Source organism: Vombatus ursinus, unplaced genomic scaffold (assembly GCF_900497805.2).
Source record: "Vombatus ursinus unplaced genomic scaffold, bare-nosed wombat genome assembly UNPS02014786.1, whole genome shotgun sequence".
Lineage (NCBI taxonomy): Eukaryota > Metazoa > Chordata > Mammalia > Diprotodontia > Vombatidae > Vombatus > Vombatus ursinus.
In genome coordinates, this window is record NW_020954564.1 from 43,534,804 (window position 1) to 43,558,896 (window position 24,093).

At 37.9% G+C, this 24,093-nt stretch overlaps 1 protein-coding gene across 1 annotated transcript in view; it reads right to left on the minus strand.

The window, feature by feature from the left end:
• Positions 1 to 24,093, minus strand: part of LOC114047399 (tubulin polyglutamylase TTLL11-like) — a 237,933-nt gene that overhangs the window by 158,100 nt on the left and 55,740 nt on the right. Inside the window, exons 5-7 of the mRNA XM_027868228.1 lie at positions 13,841 to 14,416; positions 12,385 to 12,480; positions 8,446 to 8,564 (exon numbers count right to left, since the gene is read on the minus strand). Of these exons, the coding sequence (XP_027724029.1) occupies positions 8,446 to 8,564; positions 12,385 to 12,480; positions 13,841 to 14,416 (791 nt within the window). The remainder of the gene's footprint in view (positions 1 to 8,445; positions 8,565 to 12,384; positions 12,481 to 13,840; positions 14,417 to 24,093) is intronic.

Genomic DNA, 24,093 nt, shown 5'->3' on the forward strand with positions numbered 1-24,093 from the left:
ATCAAGGCATTTTAATTACAGGCCTCAATTTCTTATCTGTAAAATGAGGTAAGAGATAACATCTAATACATCAATCTATGATAAAATCACATGGTGTAAACCAAATTTATCTTTTACCTACATCCCTATTTGCATTAATAATATCACAATTTTTCACCCAGACTTGAAATCTCAACACCATCTTCGAATCCTTCCTCTTCCTGAACTCTCCTATCCAATTACTTGCCAAGACTTGCAAATTGAGTTTCCGCAGTCTTGTTCATTATCATCTTCTCCTTTCCATTCCTACAAGCTCCTAATGTATGTCTCACCACCCTAATGTATATTTTAGTACCTCAAAGAATGTTAGTATATAGAACACAGAACATTAGGAATGGAAGATAGCTTAAAATATAGAATGTTAATAAAAAAATAAACAAAATGGTCACATTTATATAGCACTCTAAGAACTTACTAAGCACTAACATATATAGCACTTACAAAGAGGTTTTCATTTTTAAAATGATAACCCTATGAGTTTAGTAGCACAAGTAGTAGTATCCTCATTTTACAGAAGAAGAAAATGAGGGTCAGATTTGCCCACGATCTCACATAGCTAGTAAATTTCAGAGTCAGAATTCAAGCCATAACCTCCTGACTACAAGTACAATGTTCTTCTTTATTGCTTTTTACACTACACTCCCTCTTTTATTGGTAGAAAGAAGGAAAGGGAGAAGCAATATATACCATGACAATGTGGGGAATTCCACAGGTCTCTCTTGATTCCAAATTTAATACTTTTAAGGATATCCCTCAGAGTGCTGGAACAAAGAATCACAAAGCTAGAAGGTTCTTTGACACATAAAATATTAAAATATAGATCACAGAATATTGAAAGCTAAAAGAGATTTTAGAATATGGCATATTTGAAGACAGATAGACTTTTAAAACTGATTAGGCCTTTAGAAATAAGAGTTCAACCCCTCATTTTACAAATGAAGAAACAGATACCCAGAAAGTCAAAGTAACTTGACCCAAGGTTGCACAGCCACTAAACATCTGAGTGAAAACTTGAACCACACTCTTCTGCCTCTTTCCTAGTGCTCTCTGCTGTTTCTCACCTTGCATACAATTTCTTTGCACCAATCCATCTTACAAACTGTTCTCAGTGAAGAATTTCACACAGAAGTATTTCCTTTCTCCTCTGGACAATAACTGTTTAAGACACTATTGGGCTGGTTCTTCAGACATCACTACATCAGCGTACATATTCCAGTAGCATTAAGATACCAGGCACAACTCTCAGAAAGACCTCCCAAAGATGATATATGGAGGGAAAGCACAGCACAGAGACCAGAAGACAGCTAGGGTGCCTTTCTCATCTCTACTGTGACACAGCTACTGGACAAACAAACTAGCCATTAAGCCTCTCTTATGGAAAATGGTTAAAAGTCATAGGATCAAAGGATTTAGAGCTACAAGGGGGTTTAGATATCAGTTGGTCCAGTGCCCTAATTTTACAGAGGAGTAAATTGAGGTCCACAGAGGGTAAGTGACTTTCTTAGGTTAAACAGGTAGTAAGCAGCAAACCAAAGATTTGAACTCAGGTCCTCTGACTCTAAATTCAGGTTGGTTTGTTTTTTTCCCAGAAACAATGCTGGACACTTTGAGCCAAGAAGACCTGTATCCAAATCTTGCATCTGATACTTATTACCTGTTTGGTCATGGGCAAATCAAGTCACTTAACTTCTTTGAGGCTCAATTTCTTCACTTGTAAAATGGGAATAATAAAACATGTAGTACCTAACTCATAGCATTGATATGAAGATCAAATGAGATAATATATATGTAAAGCACTCTGGCAACTTTAAAGTCTTATAAAAATCTCAGTTATCATCATTATTATTACACCAATGAGCCAATTCCAGTCAACAAGCATTTATTAAGCACTTACTATGTCGCTAGGCACTATGCTAAACTCTAGAGATTAAAAAAAAAAGTAATCCCTATTCTCAAGGAACTTACAGTCTAATGGGAAAGACAACATGCAAACACTTTGCACAGCGAGATACTCCAGAGGCAAGGCACCAGTGTTAAGGGGGATTAGGAAAGGCTTCTTGCAGAAGGTAAGATTTTAGCTGGAAACTAAATGGAGCCAGGGAAGCCAGAAGGATGAGACAAGGGACAGCATTGCAGGCACTGGTGAAGGCAATAAAAATGCCCGGACTCAGGAGATAAGAGTGTCTTATTCCAGGAACAACAAGGAGACCAGTATAACCAGATCACAGAATATGTGGAGGGGAGGAAGGTATATAGAAGCCTGGAAAAGTAGGAGAGGCTAAGTTATGAAGGACTTTAAAAGTCAAACAGAAGATTTTATATTTGATTCTAGAGATAATAGGAAGCTACTGGAATTGACTAAATGTGGGAAGGGGTAGGATGATATGGTCAACTCTGTGTTTAAAGGAGATCAGTTTGACAGCCAAGTGGAAGATGTACTGGAATGAGGAGAGATTTGAGGTAGGGAGACCCACCCAGCAGGTTATAGCAATAGTCCAGGACCTACACTAGGGTGACAGCAGTATTAGAGAAGGGGGCATATATGAGATAGGTTATTAAGGTAGAAATGATAGGACTTGACAATTGATTGAATATGGAGGACTGAGAATAAGGAATCAAGGTGACACCTAGGTAGTAAGCCTAGGTAAATGAGAGGGTGGTGGTACCCTTGATAGTAATAGGGAAGTTAGGAAGAGGGAGGGTGGTTAGAGGAAAAAATGAGTCAGTTTTGGACATGTTGAATTTAAGATGTCTGTGGGACATCCACTTTGAGATGTTCAATAGGCACTTGGAGAAGTGAGACTGGAGGTTGGGAGAAAGGTTAGGGCTAAATAAATAGATTTCAGTCTCATATGCATAGAGATGAAAATTGAATCCATGGAATCACTAATGATTTCTTAACTGCCGAATCCCATGTCCTTTTCTCAGTTCTCATCTTCTTTCACCACGCCATAGTTTTTGATATTTCTGAGCAGTGATGTCAAACTCAAATAGAAACAAGGCTACTAAACTGTATGTAAGGATTTCTATGGGAAGCATATTGACTTAGAAAATTACATACTGATATTACTGTATTTTATTTATTTTGTTAAATATTTTCCAATTATACTTCAACCTGGCTCAGGGAGAGTGTTGTGGGTCACATCAATACCTCTGGAATAGATGATCTCTAAGATTTCTTCCAGCTCTAACATTCTACGAGTCTATGCTTTTCACAAGGTCATCATCATAATCTAGTCCCACAGCAAGCACCTTGTCATCTTTGTATAGAACCATGGATTTTGGATGTGGTACCCAATTTAACTGTGGATAATAATGTACCCGTGCTTAGCTGCCTATCAAGCTTTAAATAAAATTCTGTTTATAAATACTTAATAAGCTCACATTATGATGTCTACACGGCTAACAGCGATATTTCAGGTTCTGCCCCTACGAAATGGAGGAAACAACAAATAGCACATTAACATTACTTGGATTTAAATGTGCATCTGGGAAGTCAGTCAACAAGGTAATTTTCTGCAACTTTATCTCAAGTGGACTACTATAATAACCTCCTAATAGGTCTTTCCTCCCTCAGTCTTGACCCTCTCTAATATATCTAGCTTTTGTTTTTGAGTCATTTCAGCTGTGTCCAATTCTCTGTGACCCTATTTGGGGTTTTCTTGGCAAAGATACTGGAGTGGTTTGCCATTTCCTTCTTTAACTCATTTTACAGATGAGGAACTGAGGTAAACAGTGTGAAGTGACTTGCCCAGGGTCACACAGCTAGTATCTGAGCTTGAATTTGAACTCAGCTCCTCCTGATTCCTGACTCCAGGGCCAGTGCTCTATCCACAGCACCCCGTTCTAGGTGCCCAACATATCTAGCACTTACTGTTAAAGTGAACTTCCTAGTACATAGCTCTCTGTGATTCTATTACTTCTCTCATACCAAAAGCTTTAGTGACTCCTCATTGTCTCCAGAATAAAATCTGACCTCTTTTGCCTGGAAGTCAAAGCCAATTATAATTTGGTCCCAAGCAACAACTCCCTTCATGTATTCTACATCAAACTGGGCTAGTTAAATTTATGTGAGTATATACAAACCTTGGGGTCTTTGTTCAAGTTTGTTGTTATACCTAGAATGCACTTTCTTCCCTCTCCATTTCCACTTGTCCATTCTGGAGCCCTGGAATAACAGCACCACCCACACCACACCTTGCTTTTAGTCAATTCTCCAAAACCATCATCCAGTGGAACAATAGTAACAAGCAAGGGTTTGTTTAGTGCTTATTATGGTGCGGGGACTGCACTGAATGCTGAAGATACAAAGAAATGCAAAAATGTGGTCCTTGCCCTCAAGGAGCTCATTTTTAAAAAATGAGTTTTTATTGATATTTTCTGTTTCTTACATCATCATAATTATTTCAAATATCCTTCCTTTCTTTTCCTCTCCAAGAGCCATCCCATATGACAAATAATATTTTTTAGAAAGAAAAAAAAAGGAGACCATATTTTAATGTTGGGTCCAATATGTAAACAAGTATGTACATGATAGATAGATAGATAGATAAATAGATAGATAGATAGATAGATAGATATGTAGTATAAATGGGAGGTTATGTCAGAGAGAAGGAACTGGCAGTAGACTTGGGGGTTGGGGAGGGGACAGAGACACTGGAAAAGGTCTTTTGCAGCAGCTGGGATTTGAACTGAGACTTGAAGGAAGCAAGGGAAGCCAGGGGACAGAGAGAAGGAAAAGAGAGCTGGTAAGGGTGACAGCCAGTGAAAAGGCAGTGTCAGAGGGGCAGCTAGGTGGTGAAGTAGATAGAGCTCTGGCCTTGGAGCTGTGTGACCCTGGGAAAGTCACTTAACCCCATTGCCTAGCCAAAAAAAAGAAAAAAAAAAAAAGAATGCCAATGTCGCTGGATCATAGAGTAGGAGAAGAAGAGTAAAATTTTAAAAGACTAGAAAGAACCAAGTTGTGAAGGCCTTTAAAAGCCAAGTAGAAGATTTAATATCTTATCCTAGAGGTAATAGGGAGATAATGGAGTTTATAGAATGGAGATATATAGCCAGACCCAAACTTTAGGAAGATCACTTTGGCAGTTGAGTAGAGAATGGGTTAGAGTGGGGAGAGACAAGGTAGGGATAACAACTAGGTGTGAGGTGTACCAGGATGATGGCTGTGTAAGCAGAGAGAGGGAGATATATACAAGAGATGGTGTGAAAGTAGAAACGACTTGACAAGAGATTGAATGTATGCAACTGTTATGAAAAAGGGCCCACCACCAACACAAACTGTGGAATCATCACCACGAACAGGACCGGCGAGCCAACCTAGTTGAAGCAAGATGAGATTAAGTAAGTGACTTCTAATGGTTCCCTATAGCCTAGGATTCTACCATTAGAAAATATTACTTAAAAGAATTGAAATAGTAAATTCACTTGTCCTTTATGCAATTTTATTATAATTGAGCACGGAAACAAAGTCACCAACATGAGCAACAAGATAATCCAGTAACAGAGCCTTTCCATTCATTCACGGAGTTTTGGAACTTTTGTTGGAGGAAGAGGCAGCTTCAAAATCCTCTTCTGATACTTCATCAGCACATATGGAGGTAGCCTCTGACTCTTAATAGGTCCTATCAAGCTAAAAGGATTAGACTATAGGCCCAGAAGCAGACTACGTCTGGGCAGTGCAAGCTATAATTTGGAGCTAGCTAAATGCAGAAAGGCTCATTAAGAAAAGGTTACTAATTTACTAATCATTAATTAATCATTACTTTCTGACCACCAGGTAATTATTTTCAACAAAGCAACTCACGAACAAAATCTAAGTCCACAATCTTCATGTGGAGATAAGATTCACAGTAATGAAAGAAATTATAAATTCTTGAAATACTGAAATAAATATGGAGAGGGAGAGGAGAGGAAGAGAAAAAGGGAAAGAAAATGAGAGGAACAGAGATAGAAGGAGGAAGGGAAGTAGAGAGAGAGGAAAGTAGGTAAGCAGGGAGAGAAAGGAGACAGAAGAGAGAGGGAAAGGAGGAGCGGGGGAGGAAAGAGAATGAAGGGGGAAAAGAGGGTCATAGAGAAGGGGAATGAGAAAGGGTGGATGAAGAGGGAAGAAAGTGAGGAAGGGAGAAGGGAGAAAGATAAATGAGAGGGAGAGAGATAAGAGGGAAAAGACAAACAGAAAGAGAGGTGGAGAGAGGGGAGAGGGGGGAGAAATAGATAGGGAGAGAAAGAGGTGGGGGGAGAGGGAGAAGACAGAAGCATCTAAAGTACACCAAGTAGAAAGAAAGGAGGCCCATGAACGAGGCATCACAATTGTGAGAGTATTGAGATATGTAGGTTCTCAAGATATCTAGGAGAGGGGAGAATACCAAAGGCATTGAAAAAAAAAACAACATCATATTATAATTGCCTTATAATGACCAAAAAAAAGTGTCAAAGAAAATATAAACTATTGAACTATATACCTGCCTGCTTTCCCATTTACATAAAATTTTTATGTATTGACATCTTTCATGAGATAGTAGAAAGAAATAGACAAGTTTTCACAACTGATATTCCAAAGTAGATCACATCTTTACCATCATAAGATTAATTGAAAGATACAGAGAATATAAAATGTCATTGTGCATACTGTTTGCTGACTTAAAAAAAAAAGCATTCAATATGGCAAAGCAAAATGCCACCTTACAAGTTCTCCTCCAATAAGGTGTCTCCTATGCACATGTCAACAATTTATGGTTCCTTGAAAAATATAACAGCCCTACTAAACAACCTTCTGATCATTAATGTCAGGCAAAGCATAAAACAAGGAGCCAAATGCTCACCAAAGATTTTTCACATCTTAATGGAGGAGATCCAGCATAGAAACTAAGTTAAAGAGGGTCCAAAAGACCTCACCATTTTCCAGATGCTTCTGTTTGAAGATGACAATGTACTAATTTCATCAAGTCCTGGAACCCTGTAGCACCTCCTAAATGAGATCGCTGATCACTCTCACTCTAAAGAGTTTGGTCTAAAAACTGCTTAGGAAAATGGAGTGGGGGCAGCTAGGTGGCACAGTGCACCAGCCCTGGAGTCAGGAGGACCTGAGTTCAAATCCAGTCTCAAGACATTTGACACTTACTAGCTGTGTGACCCTGGGCAAGTCACTTACCCCCAATTGCCTTGCAAAAACAAAACAAAACAAAACAAAACAAAAGCGGAGTGAATGAAGGGTGCCTATCCTCCAGATTCTGGGAGGCAGTTAGATGAACAATCTAGAAAGCTCATCCACCACATACATATACTCATATATGTAGGGATGTACATACACACACACACAAACACAAATGTATATATGTATATATATTTGGACAAACACTAAAAATAAATAATTAGGCCCAAAATTGAATAAAAGGAATAAAGTGGGTTGGATTGCAATGTTAGTTTAATGAACAAATTTTCCCTGAAACAAAGACCCATGCTTTTAATACCAATATTCTACTGGCAGTATCATAGGACTAGAAGTCATGCAACACTAATCTAAAGAATTGAAAAATGATTATCATCCAGATAGCAGTGGAGAGGCACATGGCAGGGGTCATTAGGTATTATTTAAAAAAAAAAAGGAATTACAAAGAAAACCTACAAGAAAAAGAAAATGTATGAACAAAAAAGATAGGCTAATCATCTGGTGAGAAGGATAACCAGTAGACAGCCTGTGTTGTGTGTCCACTGGTATTAGCAAAGTGTCAAGAGTGACGAAGCATTTTCTGGGAAGACACATATAGGAGTTGTCCAGGATGAATAGTCACAGATAGCTTGCAATTGGCATCACTGGAGTAACTAACCACATTGATGAGATCACAGATCCATTTAGAGTAGCAAGTATTTCAGAATTCTAGCAATCTATGTTTTTCGTCACTTAGAGCTATAACATTATATGATCTAGATTCTAACACTTTATGTGCTAAGGTCCCTTCAAGCTTTAACATTTTTGATTCTTCATTCAAGAATATATTGAAGGTCTTTGAGATCTTCAAAGGTAAATACAATATAAATATGGGTGATACATTACTATTTTGCAAGAAATTTTGGGGGGGAAATGATTTTTACAGGTGATTTATTCCAAATTTCATCTATATTAGACAAGTATTCATTAACCAAGCCCCATGTACCAGATTAATATGCATATCTTTTAATACTTAATTTTGTGAATCACTCTGGTTAGGTGCCATGTTATTCATTAATGGCAAACATGATTATTAGATTACTTGATATGTAAATCACACTTACACTATCAACATTTTAAAATGTTTTAAATAAGGTAGAAAGCAATTTTTTTTGCAATCTGAAGAATTTAATTTACCTGACTTAAGATATTATAAAGTACTGATGATGAAAAGCAAATTATATAAAAATACTTACCGGTTTTCTTTTTTCTTATTCTTCAGTGGGTCAATTAGGCGGAGAGTATCTCTGATTACTGCTACTTTTACTTCTTCATCGACAAGACTTGGAACATTTTCAAACACCCCTGGAGAAAGCTTGAATTACAAAGGATTCTATGTTACAGTGAAGATAGTTTTTTTCAGTGCTAAATGCATACTCTCTTCATTGTTTGTATTAGCTTAAGCTGTATTCCTGACTATATAGTCATGAAAATGTTAAGGTATAGAATACAATTTAAAAAATATCATTGACTCAGTCTTAGAGATGACAACCCTTTTATATAAAATAACTAACTTTTTAGAACTTTATGATAACAAAACACATGATTTATATTACCTCATTTTATCTTCACAACAACTTAGTGATGTAAGTCATCTAAGTATTATTATCCTCAGTTTAGGAAGTGGGGAAACTAAGTAAAACAAGATACCCCTAAGTTACAGAACTAGTAAATGGCAGGCAGATGTCAATTTTCCTTCTACACACCACATCCAATGAATGTGGGGGTGTTATTACACACACACACACACACACACACACACACACACGATTTGTCAAGAATTTACTCTTATGAGTGATTTTTATACCTATAATGGTATAATCTGAAAATTTAGGTTAAAGTCTTGTATGTGTCATTTACCAGCTGTGCAAGTATGGGTGTCTTATTTTGCCACTCTGAGCCTTACTTTCCCTACCACTAAATGGGTGATAATAAGACTTAGACTACCTACTGATATCACAGGAAATGCACACTCCCCTTCCTTCCCAGGGGAGGCAGTTGTGAGAGACTAGAAAGAGATCTAGATCTGAAGGAAGGGGATGTAACTTCAAATCTTAGCTTTGTCATTCCTTTGCTATATGGCCTTGACCCAATCACATTATCCTTTAGTCTCAGCCTCACATGATAAAATGGAAATAACAATACTTATACTACTTCCCCTTCCCACCATAGGGTTCTCTCTTTCTCTTATTAATTTATTTTAATTTATCAACAATCACTTCCACGAGTTTTTGAGTTTTAAATTTCTCTCCGCCTCCTTTCCCAAGACAGCGCACCATCTGATATCGGCTATACATATACATTCCTATTAAACATATTTTCACATTAGTGATGTTGTAAGGAAGAATTAGAACCAATAGGAGGAACCACCAGAAAGAGGAAACAAAACAGAACAGAAGAAAAAAAATAACAAATAATATGCTTCGATCTGCATTCAAACTCCATAGTTCTTTCTCTGGATGTGGATAGCATTTTCCATCATGAGACTTTTGGAAATGTCTTAGATCCTTGCATTGCTGAGAAGGACTAAGTCTATCAAAGTTAGTCATCACACAATGTGGCTGTTATTGTGTACAACATTCTCCTGGTTCTGCTCACTGTACTCAGCATCAGTCCATACAATTCTATCCAGGTTTTTTTGAAGTCTGCCTGCTCATCATTTCTTATAGCACAATAGTATTCCATTACATTCATATACCATAACTTGTTCAGCCATTCCCCAATTGACAGGCATCCCTCAATTTCCAATTCTTTGCCACCGCAAAAAGAGCTGCTATAAATGTTTTTGTACATGCGAATCTTTTCCCCATTTTTATGATCTCTTTGAGATACAGCCCTAGAGGTACTATTGCTGGGTCACAGGGTATGCCCTTTGGGCATAGCTCCAAATTGCTCTCCAAAATGGTTGAATCAGTTCACAATTCCACCAACAATGCATTAGTGTTCCAATTTTCCCACATCTTCTCCAACATTTATTATTTTCCTGCTCTGTTATGTTGGTCAGTCTGATAGGTGTGATGTGGTACATCTCTGAGTTGTTTTGATTTGCATTTCTCTAGTCAATAGTGATTTAGAGCATTTTTTCATATCATAGGGTTCTCTTAAAGATCAGATGATAGATTATATTAAAAAAACCTTTGTAAATCATAGATGAGAGAGAGAAATAATATAATGCATAGAGAGCTGGTCTCAGAGTCAGAGTGACCTGAGTTCAAGCCCCATCTTTTATATATACACACATAAACACATAATATAAATATATAAATATAATATATAGTATATATAAATATATAGGGATATTTAAATAGCCTTATATATACACATGCACATATATATGATGGGGATATACATATATATGATGAGGAGATATATATAATATATATACATATGTATATATATGTGCACATGTACATGGACACACACACACACACACACACACATACACACAGAGGCTAGGTGACCCAGGATAAGCCACTGAATCTCTCAGTCCCCCTTAGCAACTCTCTAATGCTGTAAGTTTTAAAGTAGTTGCTAATCTGCAGCAGGAGATGGAGATTCCTTGTCAGAAGTTCCTTACACCAATGAAATCACAAGTCTAGATTTTAAAAATTCATGAACAGTTTATGTATACTACTTATTATAAGAATGATGACCAAAAGAATTGATGAAAATTTTTTAAGAAGACAATCATTGTTTATATTTGTGATCCAGACATGTCAACAAGATTAAATCACATCATAATTTCAATTAGATGGTCTCTTGGGTAATCACTAATTAGTACATGTTAAATTTGATGGAAAAAGCTAGCCACATTTCTAGGTTTCAAGACCATAAAAATATAAAAAACTGGCATGTGGATTTTTCCACATGACATTCCAAGTTCAACGAAATTGAAAATATCCAGACTTGAAACAACATTAATAACTAGTATATTTCTAGATGCTTTATTTTTTATTTTTTATTTTTTTTAGGCAATTGGGGTTAAGTGACTTGCCCAGGGTCACACAGCTAGTAAGTGTCACGTGTTTGGTCTGAGGCCGGATTTGAACTCAGGTCCTCCTGACTTCAGGGCCGGTGCTCTATCCATTGCGCCACCTAGCTGCCCCTAGATGCTTTATCTTTTAAAAAATGTTAATGAAATATTAAAAAATCTAGATCAGACCTCAAGCAAGTTGGGTTCTCCCCTCCCCTCCTCACCCCAGGAAGAATTTATAGGAAGATTTGCACAAAGGTAGTACAGGATAGCTAGCCTTGAATGGGTCACCATCAGTATCACTGGAAGAAATACCTACATTAATACATCACAAATTCATCAGATTATTGATATAAAACATCCTCTAAAATTGTATGGAAGTGACTCTGGATTTTGGAAGGCTATTGCATGAACCCACAACTCATCAAGAATGGCTGAATCAGCAAGCCCCACATGAGACCATGAAGGGTATTAGCACTAGCAGGGAAGGTCACACATGCCCTGGGAACAAAAAGGTCTAATTATCCAGGAAGCAGCTTGGATTTAGAAAAAAATACAAACTCTTCTGCCCTCCTTGAATTTTAGCTCTCTAATCTTCAACAAATTTGCTCATCTTTGCACTCAAATTAACAACTCACTCACCCACTCTGCTCAGACTCCAAGATTGCACTGTCCTACAGTCTTTGTGGTAATCAGCCAGCCTTGCCTCTGGTCTCCAGCCTTTCTTGTCCCATTTCCCTGGCAAAGGTTATCTTTCTGTCCTTCTCCCTACTCCAGATATTTCCCTAATTAGGATAGTCTGGCCCTTCTTCAGGGAACACATGACAGCTGTGCCAGTACAGTCCAAGCTCTGACAGGTCCAAGCCAAGTTTGAAACTCTTTAAGTTAAGACTTCGCAATGGACGATATGTCCATCCATCTTCTAAGAATCAGCCTACCTAGACTAGAAGAGGTACATCCCCAGAGGTTTAACTACTAAAGGATGGTTCTTTTTTTGGCCACAGCAACTCATGAAGACCCTTTCTTAAGAAAAAGTAACAACAATTTGATCTCTTTTGAGGGAGGGAGGCCCCAGATAGAGATGGATTTTTTGAAGCATTAACCTTGAAAATATTTATAACATAGAAAATGATGAGAAGAGAGAGAGAGAGAGATGTCTTACCTCTTGTTCATGTTCTATTCTCATGCTGGGGTTTGCATTTACTTCTAGCAACATAGGCTTCAAATTTTTCATTAGAAGAATGTCAAATCCTAAGATCTGGGAATGAGAAATAGAATACTGAGTCACCTCTATGATCCAAGGTCTTCTTTCAGGTACTACAATTCACTATTGTAGACAATACTATATTCACTATGATTGCCTGAATGTATAAAGCATTTTTATAAATATTTCCATACACAGTATCTTGTTTTAGGGAGGTTACAGAAATACTGTAATATCCAATTTACAGATGTAGAAACTAAGGCATAGAGAAATGAGGGAACTTACCCTAAATTCATACAGGTGGTATATAATATTATCCCAATTTTCAGATGAAAAATGGAGGCCCATAGAAGTAAAGTGATTTGAAAAGTTGTACAATTAAGTACTACTTAAAGCAAGTACTACTGTCCCCCATTTTAAAAACTAAGGGAGATCACAGAGGATAAATGATTGGTCCACAATGAAGTGACTACTGAGTGGGAGAACTAGGATTAGAATCCAGGTTTTCTGATTCCAAGTATAGTGGGTTTTTTTTTAACCATTTTCCAATTCCAGATCAATCTATTCTTTCTGAAATGGAAATTCAGATGGATATTTTGTGGAAGGTTTCTTTGTCTTTCTCCCAAGTTAGAGAAAGTCTGTGGAAAACGATCAGTATTACAGGCTTGTTAAATAATACATGGTCAAAGAACAAGAATGATTATGCTTCTAAGACAAGGCAGTAATATCATCTATCTAACTTTAGACCTGGCCTGGGAAATGAGATGCTCATGAAAAGACAAGGACTGATGAGCAGGAGAGGCCAATGTTTATCATTCTTAATCATCAAGTACTAAGTTTCCCAGCCTTCAAAGATGATACATGCTTCCTGCTTTCAAGTCTGATGGAACAGTTCTAGTGCATCTGATCTGTAAGGTAAGCACTAGCAAATGAAACATCACAGGAAGGTAAAGGTCACTGTAAGTATACAAGCCAAGACTGGATGACCATTCATCAGTATGAGGCTTTATCTACTGCTCAGGTAGAATCACTTCCTCTTTCTAGGCCTCTGTTTACTCATCTGTAAAGGAAGAGCCTCTAAGGTTCTTTCTAGTTCTGACATTCAATTATGTTTCAAGTAGATGGACACATGTCAGAGTGAACCTCAATAACAAATTTTAGCTTTACCCTTACCCATAAACATTTCTTTAGCTGTCTAGATCCAAGTTTCTTTTTCCATGAAAGGAGGGGATAGGGTTAGGTGATTTTCTTTGGTTCTTTCCAGATCCAATATTCTATTTTCTGTGTTCTAACATTCCACAGCCTATTTCCTATGTTCTAAGATCTCTTCCAGCTCCAGAATTTTATGTTTTAAAGTTTCTAACAAGAGCAACCTTCTCAATTATGATTTTGTACCAGTGATTTAAAGGCTTACCTGGAAGCATGTTGGCCCAGGCCTTCCTGATGGTATATCAGATTGATAGAATACTTTGAGCTCTGGTGTTAGTGCAATAACAGTCTTAATGACCAAAGAAATAATGTCTGACCAGATTTTCTTGATGTCAACTCCTTTGGAAGAAAGTCTGCAAAGGATGCTGGAGAAAGTCCTTTTGCTGCCGGTATTGGCATTGTCAGAATGAATGAAGTTTCCACTGTGGATATTCAATGAATAGTTGGTTAAGTGCATAAATACATGATGTAAATTTCCAAAATTAGGCTCCTGATATGGCTCTGTACAAAATCTAGAGAGTCCATCTTTGGCTATATAAATCTCTAAGGGATCTAAAGACTTTAGTAAGACGTACAGACGAATATCAAATTTCAGCTTGTCAATGAGGAGAGGTTTACAGATGTATTCCTGGACCACAGCTGGCCTGCTCTGGAGGTTTCCTGCCATTCGAATGTCACTGGGGTCTTTAATGAGGTAGATTCCATCACCTTGACAACCACCATCAGGTTTCACAATGAAAGTGGGCTTCCAGCAGGGGTCACCATCTTTCACCATTCGAACCTGAAAGGAACAAAGGGGAAAAACAAGAGAGGTTAATACTGAAAACTACTTCCTTGACTTATTCAACAAGCTAATCAAGAAGACGATGACCAGAATGGTGATGGGACACCAAACTATGTCACATGAGGACTCTTGCAGAAACTAATCATAGGAAGTAGTGATGTATAATGGAAAGGCCACTGAAAAGACTTGAGTTTGAGTCCCAGCTCTGACTGTTACTAATTATGTGATCTTAGATAAGACCCTTCAGCTCTCTGAGCCTCAGGTTCCTCATCTGTACAATAGGGGATTAGCAATAGTTAGACTAGCTAGCTCATCAATCTGTTGTGAAAGTCAGATGAAATGATAGTTGGAACTCACTTCTGTCAACTTTAAAGCACTATATAAATATCAATTATTCTTCAATACTTCAAGTATCTATGATAACATCAATGTAGATACCTCCTCCAGGAGTACAGATCCTAATACTTTCAGAAAGTGACTTCATGATTTGCTGTGACCAGAAAATTCATTACCCTGTGGCAAACCTGGTCATGAGCATCCTCACACTTAGAAAGGTAGGACATATAGTTCATCACCAGGCTGGTCCTTAAAGCCTTTTCAAATTAATAAAAGCTGCCCTAAGTCCTCAAAATGATGCCTTAGTGAAGGCAGCTATTATCTTTAGTCTAGAGAAGAAAAGACAGAGGGGCATGACAGCTGTCTTCAGAGATCCAAAAAGCTGTTGTAGAGAGGAGTGATTACACTTGTCCTGTGTATCTTCAGAGGAAGGAATTAAAACCAATGGGTAGAAAATATAAGGAGGAAGATTTCACTTCAATACAGGAAAGAAACTTGCAATAATGATTTTAGAGCAACAGTGAGAGTGATAGGAGTTTTTAAGAAGGGAATGACAATATAAAATTGATATATTAGGAAGACTACTCTGATAGTGTAGGACTAGGGAAGAGAGAAAAAGCAGAGATGGAGAAACCAATTAAGAGGTTTTTGCAGTAATTAAGCAACTGTAAGTGATTTTGCAATCGTTATCTTACTTGATCCTCATAACACCTTGATGAGGTAGATGGTGCAAAGAGCACCACCTTCATTTAACAGATGGAGGGGCTGAGGCTCAAAGAGGGAAGTTACTTGATCAGTATCACAAAGCTAATAAGCAGAGATGGGAGTGTAATCCGGACCCTTATGGCCAGAAAAGATGCATCTTTCAATGTGAGAACTAAACTAGCTTTAAGTTTTCAAAGATCATAACTTCCTATCAGCTCATTACCTTCTACCTCATTCCTCTTAAGCCTGTTCTTCCTCCTTACCCTGACTGCTCCAGTCTTGCCACCCCTTCCTTATTCTCCCAGTCTATTGCCCTTGCTCTGGTCTCACCTTCTTCCCTTCAGAATCTTAGATACTTATCAAGACAAATGATTCATCACTTTAATGATAAACTATCCTCCACCTTTGAATTCCTTGCCCTCTTATCACTGTCATTCAGTCCTAACGAAACCCAAACTCTAGGTTATCCCCACCATCCAACTCTTCTATTTTGACTTACATGTGCTACTGAACACTGCTGAAGTAAGTCAGGCAAACATGATGCATCCACTACAAATTTATGACATCTAATCTCAACTAGGCCGCCACAGCTACATAGTAAGTCTTTTATTTTTCACTGATTGACCTTCTATCACACTCCCCAGAACAGGAATTACAAATCTTCTATTCCATCTTCAAGTCTCACCTAGTTCATTCCTCCTTTCTTTCCCTCAAAGAACTTCCCCCTCTCTCACTTTTATGGAAAAAAAATCAAGGCCATCCATCTGTTTTGAGCTACACTTTCTTCCTTACTTCATACGTCAAAATTCCTTACATCTGCCCCCTTTTCTCCTCCTTTGCTCCATTTTCTGATGAAGCATTCCTTCTTCTTGCCAAGACCAATCTCTATTTGTGTTCTTGCTCCTATCTCCTCTGGGGCCTCAACTCCTCAAAGACATCTCCACTCCCTCCCACCCCTCACCCCAGTCTATCTTCATTCTTTCTTTATCTACTGGTTTCTTCCTTGCTGCCTACAAACATGTCAGGAGGCATCTCTCTCATCCTTAAAATAATAATAACAACAACATATCTAGGATAAACAACTTTGAAGGCTGTAAAAACTCTGATCAATGCAAAACCAATTCATGATTTCAAAAGACCAACAATGAAGTATGCTATCCACCACCTGTGATGGATTCAAGTATAGAATGTGAAACACATTTTTAAAAACACAGCCAATGAGGGAATTTGTTTCGCTTGATTATGCATATTTGTTACAATGAATTTGTTTTTCTTTATTTTTTCCCCAGTGGGGTTGATGGTGGGTGGAAGATAAAACAGATTTCTGTTAACTCAAAAATAATTTTTAAAAATCTATCATATACTCAAGCTATTTGTTCTATATCTCTTTTCCCGTCCACATCCAAATTCCCAGAAAGGGTTGTTGATTCTACCTCTTGCTTGTGGTTTGTCCTTCGTTCTCAAAGAGGACCAGGATGTCAGGAAGATGATGACATGACTTGCACTTGACTTTGATTTGAGTGAGGGAGGGCTGTGCAAAGTCACCAGCCTCACTTTCTCCTGCAGAGCCATCTGGGTCCAGCGGCCAGATATTCATCAGGATGATTAGAGATGGCTCAGGATGCAATGGGAGACCCTGGCCCTTTTAAGCTAAGGTCTTTTCAGGTTCTCACTTTGAGTGAGGCAACGCCCATTCAGTGAACTGGCCTCTTTAAGAAGTGAGTCAAGGGACGGCCCCTTTAATTTAAAAAAAAAAAATTAAACTGGGAGGGAAAGAGTTGCTGGCCAAAAGAGAAACAGTTACTATTTACCTCCACTCTGAGACAGGAGGACCCAAAAAATAACCAGTAAGAGATACTCGATTCTACCTCTACCGTCTCTTGTACATCCTTCCTCTCTGCTCATACTATGATCACTATCCTAGCTCAGGCTTTCATCAAATCACCCTTTGCCTGCAACTACTAGAGCAGCCTTCTACTTGGTTTCCCTGATCTCAGTCTCTCCCCTCTCCAATCCATCCTTGATACAGCTGCCAAATTAACTTCCCTAAATTGCAGGTCTGACTATGTTACTTTGCTGTTCAAAAATCTTCAGTGGTTCTCTGTTTCCTCCAGGATAAAACACCAAGTCCTCAGCCTGGCAGTTAAAGCCTTGTGCAATATGGCTTTCCAGATATTTCCAGATATTTCATATTACTTCTCTTTGACATTCTTCATTCCAGACAAAGTGGTGCACTGGTTGTTTTGTCCACTTCCTATGTCCGAGCCATTGCAGATGCCAGGACTGGCCTCCTTCCTCACTTTCACCTCTCAGAGTACCAGCTGCCTTCCTTCAATGCTCAGTTTTGGTGTCACTTTATACACAAAGCTTTTTCCTGATACACATAATTTTTAGTGCTGTTTCTCCTGAAATTGTCTCATTTCCAATGATCTATCTATCCATTGTTCTAATAAGATATTTGCTCCTTGAGGACAGAAACTATTTTGTTTTAGTCATTGTATCTGTGGGGCCTAGAACCTAGCAAGCACTTGAATTGTTGCCGTTGTTCAGTTCACTGTGAGAGCCCCATATAGCACCTCCACACTCTGGATTTTACTGACTTCCTTCCCAATTGTATTTCTAAGTGAAGCTTCTGCCAATTCCTTAGGCACTATCAGTTACCTGGAGCTTGTAAAAGAGCATTAACAAGGAAGAAACATTTAAGGCTTTAATAATGCCTCACATCAATTGTTTCTCCTTGTCAGCAAGATTCTAGAATGTAGCATCACAAGAAATCAATTTCATTCTGCAACAACAGGGCAGCCTTTCTTAGAACTATGACCTTGATGTTGGGTAGTTATTTAATATGCATCTAATGCATAAGTACATTTGGCATCTTGCAGCAACAACAAGTGTACCACACAAATGACAATTATAGATCAGAAAATGAAAAATGCCAAGTTTGCACTGATGGGTGATTCTCCCCACTGAGGGCTTTCTTAGGCTGAAGATGCTAACGACTCAATACATTACTGAGAACAATATTTTCTCCTTTGAATGCAGTAGATATGCCTCAAATAAATTAGACTTCATGGTCAATAGTCTCAACTATTTTGTGTAACTGAATATTTCTTGTGCTCTTTCCCTAAAAAGAAATAGCATAGTAGAAAAAGCACTAGACCAGAAGCTAGAAAATCTAAGTTTTAGTCTCTAAATGTCTGTGTGACCTGGGCAAGTTCTCTCTTCTCTCTGGACCCAAGTGTCCTCATTTGTAAAATGAAGAGTTTGGGTACTGGGAAATGACTGTGATAGCAAAATCAAAAGGCATCAATAAAATATTAAAAATAAATGAAAGTGTTGGACTAGATAATCTGCAAGTTCTGATATTCTAGGCTTCCTTCTGACCCTAACATCCTATGCTCTAAGTTCCCTTTCAACCCTAATATTCTAGGTTCTAACATTCTGTGTCATAAAATTATGTGTTCTAAGGTTCCTTCTAACTCTTAGTCTATGACTAAATGCCATATGCATTAAGTCCTATACAAATGCCATGAAAATCACTTTAAAGTTTCAATTATCCTCATTGACATGGGAAATTCGTTTCAAATATGATACAGAATTGGGATCAGAAACCAATGAGCTTCATACTTCTTAGTTTAATAACTGATTGCCTACAAACTTTCAGAATCCCAGCATTAAAAAGAACCTTCGAAGTTGTCTAGTTAGACCTCCTAATGAACAGGTAAATTCTCTCAACAACATCCTTGAGAAGTGGTCATTCAAAATTTGCTTGAACACTTCCACTGGTGAGCTCACTCCTTAATCTGGCAAACCATTCCACTTTAGACAGTTCTAATTATTTGGAAGCTCTTCTTTATACTGGACCCAAATCTATTTCCCTGAAACTTCCATTTTTTTTGTTCAGGCACTATCCTCTGATGTTATACCAATAAAGCCATAGAATATTAGAACTGGAAGGAAGCTTAGAGACTATCTCCTCCAAACTTCTTATTTTGCAGACAAGGAAAATGAGGGAGACTGAGAGGTTGCGATTTGACCAAGGTCACAGAGCAAGTTAGAAGCAGAACCAGAACTATGTCCCAGGTTTTCTGGCTGGCAATACTCTTTTGTCTACTACATTATCAGCTTCTTGAGAAAAGAACCCATTTTTCATTGTCTGTATTTTGCTCAGTGTATAATACAGCACTTGAAAGAGGCTAGATGAATTGAAGATAGTGATCATTTCCTTTCCATGTCTCTTCTATAAGCTAAATAATTCCCACTTCCTTCAATTAATCCTCATATGCTATGGTTGAGGATGTGAGTCCTCTCACCATCCTCACAGCCATTAAATTTTATTTTACATATTCATATCACCTGCATTTTAAAAAGAATCCACCATAGAATTTGTGTTCATTCTCCTTGGACATTTAACTCAATGATGATAAATTTCCTTCCAGTTTTTAAGCATTCTGTAACAACAGTTAAATAAAAATACTGCCCCACCCTGAAAGGATTTCGGGGACTGAATGAAGTTTTATGCAACCAGGGATAATGTAAGTCTGAGCAAGGTGAGCTCTTAGTCAAAGGTTGATAGTATCTTCAATTTTATTCAAAACCTATTGCTGAATTTGCTACAAAACCGATTGCCTGTTATCTTGTAACAGTATAAATACATGGATGGCTGAAAGAGATTCAAAGTAGATGAGCCTCCTGTTACCTTGCCCTTCTCATCTATTAAAATTTTATATGTGATATACTGACCCCTAGTGGCTATTTAGGAAAAATTACTGTTGAAGGTTTTTTTAACCACCTAAATTTCCAAAGTTGGCATTAAAAGGGAGCTTAGAATGTCACAAATTTATTTTTTAGAACAAAGGATACTAGAAAAATTTAAATGCTATGAAGGCAGTATAGAACATATAAGGCGATCAATGTAGAAAATACAGAGTGGAAAGAACATTGATCTTAGAGTCAGAAGACTTTGGTCCAAGTCTCATTTCTGACCCTGGGCAAGACACCACTTACGTGAGCTTCAGTTTCCTCATCTATAAAATGCATATGACACAAAAATACTTGCCCTATCTATCCTCATAGGGGTTGTGGGAAGGAAGGTGCTTTACAAGTTTTTTTATGTGCTATATTAATATGAGTTATCAGAACTGGAAGGGTTCTGAAAGCACAAAATGTTAGAGTTTGAAAGGTCCTTGGAACATAGTAATACACATTTAGATCAATACTTTAAGATTTACAAAGGACCATCCTTACAATAAGCCTGAGGTATGTTAGCTCTATGAATGTTCTTTGATGCGTTTCCAGCTATGCCACTTGGGAGTTTCTGTCAATGAGCTTGGCACACATTCTCTGAAACTTTGAGTCTTAGCATTGTGTGGTTAAATGATTTGCCCAGGGTTGCACAGCAGTCTGTGTTAGGGCTAGGACTTGAACCCAGGTCTTCCCTTTTTACAGATGAGTAAACTGAAAATCAAAAAGGTAAAGAGGATTACTCAGGGTCATATAGATGTCAGACTGGTTATATGAACCTCCAGGGCTCTTGGCTTCATATCCAGTGCTTTTTCCCCATATAAAATCCCTTAAAAGGTCCCTTGTAGCTGTTAGAGCTAGAAATGGAAAATGATTCATGGTCAATAAGTAGGTAATCTAGGATTTGGACCAAGGTCTTCTGACCCCAATTATGTAGTAAGAACATTCATTTTATTATCAAGTCTCTCAGTAATAAGTTGAGGGATAAATACCTAGGAACATTTATTTACTAGGTAGACTACTGAGTAAGCTAACCTTTCCAGCCAAAACTACTTCTTCAATATAAGAATTTTCTTTTCTTTTTTTTCTTTTTGCTTTTTGGTAAGGCTATCGGGGTTAAGTGACTTGCCCAGGGTCACACAGCTAGTTAAGTGTCAAGTGTCTGAGGTTGGATTTGAACTAAGGTCCTCCTGACTCCAAGGCCGGAGCTCTATTCACTACGCCATCTAGCTGCCCCTTAAGAATTTTCTTAGACTAAATTGCCAATCAATTTTCATCTATTCTCTAAATTTACACAACTATATATGCAACTGAAATATTTCAGACATACAGGTCATTAGCCCCACCTATTCCAAGTTTCTGTTTCTATAGCTCTTATGGTTCTTGACACAATAAATAAATATTTAGAGATCATTTTGCAGTGTCTCTTCCTGCCTTCCCCAAGTCTTCTACCCTCACTTTTCCTCTTCCTTAAGGGTCTATATCACTAGCTGAAAGAACATCTTCAGGAAATACAAATTCCCATGAAAAAAATTAATACTGGACTTGGAGTCTGAAGACTTGGTCTAGTGTCAGTTCTGCTACTAAATTGACTGTGTGACCTTGGGCAAATCAATTCCCTTCTCTGAACCTCAGTTTCTTAATCTATCAAATGAGAGGATTGATACCTGTTCTCTACAGGTGTTTTAAGTGAACTTTCACTGTGGGTTAGTAGCAATAGAGCCTTGGACTTAGGATACCTGGTACCAAGGACCAACTCTAACACCTATTAGCTATGTGAGTGTGGAGGGTTCACTAAAGCTATCTGAAACTCAATTTCCTCATCTGTAAAATGAGATTAGACTAAATTATCTTTCATTCCCTCCTAACCCTAAAGGAATAATCAACACCAGCTTGAGGAGGAGAGTGAAAGAACGTAGTGTTCTATTGTCCACTTCCAAAGAAATAAAGCAGAGAGAAAAAAATGCCATAATTAAGAGAAGCAGAGTGGTGTAATGGAAAGGGAACTGAACTCAAGAGCAGAAAAACTGAATCCAAAATCCAGTTCTGACATTTAATAGCTGTGCAGCTTTATATGCAGGTTACTTAAGCTTTATCATCTATTTCCTCGTCCGTAAAAAAAGTAATTTTTATACTATCTCCCTCTCAGAGCAACTGTGATAAAAGCACTTAGTAAACCTTAAACTGCTATAAACTGCTGAGTTATCATCATTGTTATTACTAAGCATAAGAATATTAATAAGAATAATAAATATCAATGATCACAGACCCACTGCCTAATTTTCATGAGATCTGGATTGTTAATTAGTTGCTAATCAATCAAGAGCATCAGTGTGGCATGGTGAATAGAAAGCTGGCTCAAAGCCAGGAAGATCTGGGTTCAAGTCTTGGCCCTGACACAGACTGCTGCGCAACTCTGGGCAAGCCACTTAACCACACAATGCTAAGACTCAAAGTTGCAGAGAATGTGTGCCAAGCTCATTGATAGAAACTCCCAAGCGGCATAGCTAGAAACGCATCAAAAAAGATTCCTAGAGCTAACATGCATGTTTGATCTAATGATACCAAATCACTAAATTTAAAATACAAGCTTTTAAATTGTATCAGATGATGACTGGAATAGAAGCTATACTTTGATCTGTGTTTTGTGGTGACAGTTTACTCCTGGCTATCTCCACTCATGCTCACCTTATAGTGAGATCCCAGTATGGTGTAGAGACTGACTAGGTTTCTCCATGGAGAAGCACTGAGAGCTATGAAAAAATATTTTGTCACCACAAGTGACTTGGTTTATAGCTGTTAAGAGGAGCTCTCCTGTATAAGCATTATTGTAGATATGGGCAGAAGTTAGAGAGACAAATATGCCAGCTTACTATAAAAAGAAAATCCCTAATAGTCCAAAAATGGAATGGGAAGCCTTGGGAAGCAGTGAGTTCCCTATTACTGGAAGTGTTAAATGTTGTGTTTTGTTTTGTTTTTTTTTATTAGACAAGAGGTTGTACTAGATAATCTCGTGGTGTATGGGATAAAATACTGGATTTGGAATCAGGGGACCTATTTGTTAGTTACGTGTCTTTGGGCAAGTCACAACTCTTCCATGACTGTATGAGGGGGTTATACTATCTCTAAGGTAGTTTCTAGCTCAATCTTATGATCTCTGAAGGGCCTTTTAGCTACATCTACCCTTTGTAATAGATCCATTCAAGAAAAAAAGCAAGGTGTAGTACAAAGAACTTTGGAATCAGAAGACAAGAGGTTGAATCCTGGCTCTGATGCTTAACTAGTTGGTATGATCATGGACAAATCATCCTACCTATCTTAGATTGGTTCCTTGTCTCTAAAAGAGGCATAATACAATATTACTTATATTACCCATAGGCTTTCTATGAAGAAAACTCTTTATAAACCTGAAAACACTATGGGAATGTGAGGTACTATTATCATTTGACACTCTGCTGCTTTTTATTGTCTTTGTGGCCCTGGTGCCTAAGACAGTACCTGGCATAGAGTAAGTAGGTACTTATTAAATGTGTATTGATTGATTGACTGCTTACACTCTTACAGCAATACAGAAAAGCTTAAACCACTCTTCACAGCTGTAATTATAGAAGAGATTCCACATCGGGCAGGAATAGGTCAAGATAACAGAGGTCTCCTCCAATTTGAAGTTCTGTGAACTAGGTTAACCAGACAGTTCTAAACATGTTCCTAATCCACTCCAAGATCCTGAATTTGGGAGGCAAATCACTACCCAAAGTACCAGAGAGAGTCATCAGCCTACTTACTGACCCCAGGAGAGCAAGAACAGGATATCCTGCCACACTCAGTGTTTCAACTGCCAGTTTAAATTTCAAGGCAAGTCACGAAAGTGTTGACATGTAAGGAATTAC